Source organism: Carlito syrichta, unplaced genomic scaffold (assembly GCF_000164805.1).
Source record: "Carlito syrichta isolate Samal-C Ts95f unplaced genomic scaffold, Tarsius_syrichta-2.0.1 Scaffold309641, whole genome shotgun sequence".
NCBI lineage: Eukaryota > Metazoa > Chordata > Mammalia > Primates > Tarsiidae > Carlito > Carlito syrichta.
The window spans coordinates 110,904-116,367 of NW_007253737.1; the positions used below are offsets into that span (position 1 = coordinate 110,904).

General features: G+C 40.8%; 2 protein-coding genes across 8 annotated transcripts in view; one reads left to right on the top strand and one right to left on the bottom strand.

Annotated features, from left to right (window-relative positions):
• UGGT1 (UDP-glucose glycoprotein glucosyltransferase 1) overlaps positions 1 to 5,464 on the bottom strand; it is a 123,923-nt gene that overhangs the window by 78,629 nt on the left and 39,830 nt on the right. Inside the window, exons 11-13 of the mRNA XM_021717310.1 lie at positions 2,904 to 3,004; positions 2,146 to 2,245; positions 142 to 202 (exon numbers count right to left, since the gene is read on the bottom strand). Of these exons, the coding sequence (XP_021572985.1) occupies positions 142 to 202; positions 2,146 to 2,245; positions 2,904 to 3,004 (262 nt within the window). The remainder of the gene's footprint in view (positions 1 to 141; positions 203 to 2,145; positions 2,246 to 2,903; positions 3,005 to 5,464) is intronic.
• Positions 1 to 5,464, top strand: part of LOC103269926 (ferritin heavy chain) — a 26,359-nt gene that overhangs the window by 18,236 nt on the left and 2,659 nt on the right. Inside the window, exons 2-3 of one of the 7 annotated variants that reach the window (XM_021717303.1) lie at positions 184 to 185; positions 4,790 to 5,464. In XM_021717303.1, the coding sequence (XP_021572978.1) occupies positions 4,896 to 5,444 (549 nt within the window). In that variant the 5' untranslated portion in view covers positions 184 to 185; positions 4,790 to 4,895 and the 3' untranslated portion in view covers positions 5,445 to 5,464. Of the gene's footprint in view, positions 1 to 183; positions 186 to 4,705 lie in introns of those variants that run through there. The other 6 variants (XM_021717304.1, XM_021717305.1, XM_021717306.1 and 3 more) reach the window with 6 other exon arrangements.

The window sequence follows — 5,464 nt, forward strand, 5'->3', positions numbered from 1 at the left end:
GCCACTGCACTCCAGTCTGAGTGACAGAGTGAGACTCCAACTCAAAAAAAACACAAAAAACCATTGATTAAATTCAGAGTTCCTCATCTTTACAGATACAATCCAAAACAGAAAGGTCAGTCTTTTTCCCTTAGTTACTACCTTCTGATTCTCTTCTACTTCCATTCTAAGTTCCGAATTCACAGCTGTTTTCGTTATTGCTCTAAGGAAATAAAAACATTATCAGGTTAGGTTTAACATCTGATATAAATGTCATCAATTTCCATATTTTAAAAAGTGAAACACATTGCTCAATAAATTATAAAATATTAAAAGGAAAAAAACCTTAAACCTCTACAATTGATAAGCACATTTCTCCTCTCTCAGATGTGCATATTTTTCATTACTATAAGCTATAATATCAAAGAAAAATAGCAGTAATAACAGCATTTTAAAGCAAGTGCAGTTGTTTCCAAGTTCTTAGTTAAATATATGCAACCCAATTACTGTGTATGAGTTCTAACACTCAAGACTAAAGGACAATGCTAAATAAACTAAGGCAGCAGACTGCTCATCCCACTTAAGCACTCATGGTAGATAGGGGTTCCTCCATGTATTATATCTCCAAGTAGCATGCTGGTCTACATGAGAATTCACTACATAAGAATTTATGAGGATGAGCGGAAGGATCGCCGGAGTCCAGCAGGTTGAGGCTGCGATGGCCAGGAGCGTGCCACTGCACTCCAGTCTAGGCGACAGAGTGAGACTTAAACTCAAAAAAAAAAAAAAAAAAATAATTTATGATATGATGTGTAAGTCCTACTGTAATATCATAAATCATGATAATCAAATACATTTGTTTATAAAACATCTCCTATCAGAAGTCAAAACATTGAGTTAATAAAAAAAACTGGCAATCATTGAAGTCAGTAATTTCCAAAAAGTTGGTTTTTAAAACCAATTTTGCCTTGCATTTATGAGATATGGAGCAACATTACAGAACAGAATGAATGCAATGTCAGAAAGCTGCATTCAGTCGGGGGCAGTGGCTCATGCCCGATTATCCCAGCACTTTTGACTGGAGGCCGAGGTGAGAGGATTGACTGAGCCCAGGGTTCCCAGAGCAGCCTAGGTAACTTGGTGAGACCTCATTTCTACAATCAATCAAAAAATTAGCCAGGCATGGTGGTGCTCATCTGTAGTTCCAGCTACTTGGAAGGCTGAGGTGAAAGGATCACCTGAGCCCAGCAGGTCAAGGTTGTGGTAGCTGTGATTGTGCCACTGCACTCTAGGGTGGACAACAGAGTAAGACTCTGACTTAAAAAAAAAAAGAGAGAGAAAACTGCATTATTATTATTCTGTCACTATGAACACGTCTACATAGCCTCAGTGAATCAGTTTCTTCATCAAGATTCAATAAAATGATATCTATGAAACACTTTAAAGAAAACCACTATGGTCTGTGTCAAACTCAAGATTAGTAACATTGGTATATATTTTGTGATTCATCCAATCCTCAAAGGCAGGTATTTTTAATCCCAGACCACTGCCAAGGAAAGTAAGGTAAATAAAGAGAAGTTGTTTATTGACAAAGATCACACAAGCAGGAAGTGGCAGCACCAGGAGCACAACCTGTATCTGCCTCTTCAGCCACACAAAACATGGTCTTGCCTTCTCAGAACAGAGCACCATCCACAGCAGTAGTGGTGGCAGGGAGAATTTCAACTTTCTAAGCTTTTTGTATCTTTTTTATTTTATGGTTTTTTTTTATTATTTCTTTTTTTTGAGTTGGAATCTCACTCTGTCACCCAGACTGGAGTGCAATGGCATGCTTCTGGCCACAGCAGCCTCGACCAGCTGGGCTCCGGTGACCCTTCTGCTCAGCCTTCCAAGTAGCTAGAACTACAGGCACGCGCTACCACGCCTGGCTAATTTTTTAAATTTATTTATTGTTGAGCTGAGGTCTCACCAAGTTGCCCAGGCGAGTCTCGAACCTGAGGGCTCAGGCAATCCACTCCCCTCAGCCTCCCAAAATGCGGTGCTACAGGCTGAGCCACCGAGCCCGGCTGCCAATTGTATCTTAATCACCGCATCTGGCATGTAAACATGAGGATACCTGGGTGTCATACTGGGAGAAGAAGGCAGCAAAGCCGTGCTCTGTGATACCTGGCTTTAGCAGGAAAACTCTGACTAAGATCCTTCATCACCACCAAAGCCAACTCAACAGGAGCAGCCAAGATTCGGGCAGCAGTCTGGAAACTGAGATCTGCAACAACATCAGACACAAAGTTAATCACTCCAACGCCAGGAGGGGCGGGAACGAAGAAAACCATTCGCTTCCCATTATACTTCCTGGGTGATTAAGAACATCTCAGAATGCAACCATCCCACAGAGTGTCCACGGTTTAACTTCAGGTTTCACTCACTTCCTAGATCCCTAAAATGTTACTGAACCATTCCTGATACACCTGCATAGAACACACTAACGCACTTAGACAATAAAATCAAGCCCAAATTCTGTTCCCTTTTCTGAATTTACAACATGTCACAAAATACTGCATTAAGATTTTTAGTAAATCATGTTGGAAAAAAACTCAATACCTTTAACACTCTACAAATACTCAGTTGAAGAAATTTACACATACAGGAACTTAAAGACTATGCGATATTTTCCTAGTATTATAAGATATATCTGGTCACACAAAGAAATATCTGGCATTTGTTTATATAATATTACTTGTACCTAGTACTGTCTACAAAATAACTTTCTTCTCTGAGTAATCATAATTAATCACTCTTACCTTTAAAATCGGTGGTACTCTCAGAATCATGTAACTATACACAATTAAATTAGAATTCTTCACTTTTAATGCCACAAAATTTAGCCAAAAAGCTGGCCAATGACTTCACCACATTTTTATTACCTTGTAACTGCCAAACTTTTAAAGGTGCCATTTCATTGGTGCTCTCCACTAGATGCTTTCTGAGTTCCTTCAACTGTCCTTTCAGGTCAGGATGCAGATCTCTAAAAGAAACATAAAAAACTCAGTCCTGTTCATTATTGCTTTTCTCAGAGTACACATACAAGTTGACTCCAACCTTATCTTCATGAATTTCCCCTCCCAACCTAAGATATACCAAAAAAATTAAAGTATGATCATTTCTTTAAAAATAAGTTATGCACACAAAGTTGAATATTTCTCTGCACTGAAATGAAAGTAACACAGTTCATCACCACCTGCTACATTTTGTAAAGCGTTTTATCAGTCATAGAGATAGAATGATTTATAAAGCCTTGGGGAGGGTGAGGGAGAAAATGACCAAGTGTCTGCCAAAAATACACACACGTAAAACAAGGTAGATACAGCAACTCTGTCACTGCTTGAGAACTCTGAGTCTGTGGCAGTTTTGTAGACGTACATGACTTCAGCACTTTACAACCTATTTTTACTATGAATGGTCAGTACAACTGAATATTTATAACTGAAAGCTCAGAGGTCTATTCTCTGCTCCTTCAGCTAAATGCAGGGAAAAAAAAGCATGTCGATTTCAGTATGACAATAATCAAGGCTTTAAATGTTTGGAAGAAAACAAGATTACTGATTTGTTCTGTGTTAGTGACATTCTGGCACTTCTAGATTTGCAATAAATTCATGGCTTTTTTTTTAAGTTAATATACAAAATTATTATGTTAGTTTTTAAAAATCATAAAATTTACATATTACTTTAAAAATTTCTATAATAGTGATTATTCCCTATGGAGAGGGGGACAGTAATGAGATTGAGAGTGGATAACACGAGGGACGTTTCCAGCTAGGTGCAATGCCACGTGCCTGTAGTCTATGCTACTTGGGAGGCCAATGTAGGAGGATTACCTGAGTCCAGGAGTTCAGGACTAACCTGGGAAATATGAGATCCCCATCTCTTAAAAGAAAGGAACAAAGAGGACCTCAACTCTAAATACAGTGTGTGACTAACCTGTTTTTATGTTTTTAAAGTAAAAGAAGGTTTATTAGCTGGGCGTGGTAGCACACACCTGTAGTTCCAGCTACTTGGAAGGCTGAGGCGGAAGGACTGCCAGAGCCCAGCAGGTAGAGGTTGGGGTGGCCAAGAGCGGCCACTGCACTCCAGTCTGGGCGACTGAGTGAGACTCCAACTCAAAAAAAAAAGAAGGTTTATGCTGGGAAAAAAAGAAAAAGAAACTTGATAAATAATTTTTTGGAATAGAAAAGCAAGTATAACAACAACAATTCTGGGAGGTAAATAGGTGGGTATATATTATTCTCCATCCTTTTGTTACCCTTCTTAATGTCTCAAAATAAAATTGGGGGGAAAAATTGGTGCCAGTTCCAAAATGAATTTATTTCAGCCTATATGTTCATAAATCCTTTAGTCAAATGAATACAATTCAATACAATACAATAACCACAGTTATTGTGTTTTATCTTGAAATACAGTGAACTCTATTTAAAGCTACTAAGGCAGAGGCTATCAAAGACAGAGATGTAATATTTAGATCAGACAGACAGATGGCTAGTAGATTAACTGTTCTGTTAAATGTTATAAACTCAAATTTAATGCAACCTGCAGAAAGTATTTACTCAGACCCTTCACAATCAAACCAACTTATTTCCAGTTACTACGGGTTGAACATCCTAAGTCCAGCAATCTGAAATCCAAAATGCTCCAAAATCTGAAACTTCTGCACATAAAAATGACACTCGAGACGTCCTGCGCCGAGAGTCGCCGCGGCTTCCTGCTTCAACAGTGCTTGGACGGAACCCGGCGCTCGTCTCTCGCCCCGGCTGACCGCTCCGAGCCAGCCCTCCACCTCTGCCACTGCCTCGCCGCGCCCTCCGACCTCCTCGAGGCCGCCGTCGCCACGCCGCCGTCCCTGCCCATCCTCAGCCGCCGCCATGACGACCGCGTCCACCTCGCAGGTGCGCCAGAACTACCACCAGGACTCGGAGGCCGCCATCAACCGCCAGATCAACCTGGAACTCTACGCCTCCTACGTCTACCTGTCCATGTCATACTACTTTGACCGCGATGATGTGGCTTTGAAGAACTTTGCCAAATATTTTCTTCACCAATCTCATGAGGAGAGGGAGCATGCTGAGAAACTGATGAAGCTGCAAAACCAACGCAGTGGCCGCATCTTCCTTCAGGACATCAAGAAACCAGACCATGATGACTGGGAGAATGGGCTGAATGCCATGGAGTGTGCATTACACTTGGAAAAAAATGTGAACCAGTCACTACTGGAACTGCACAAACTGGCTACTGACAAAAACGACCCCCACTTGTGTGACTTCATTGCGACACATTACTTGAATGAGCAGGTGAAATCCATCAAAGAATTGGGTGACTACGTAACCAACTTGCGCAAGATGGGAGCCCCCGAATCTGGCATGGCAGAATATCTCTTTGACAAGCACACCCTGGGAGAGAGTGATGACAGCTAAACCTTGGGCTAATTTCCCCA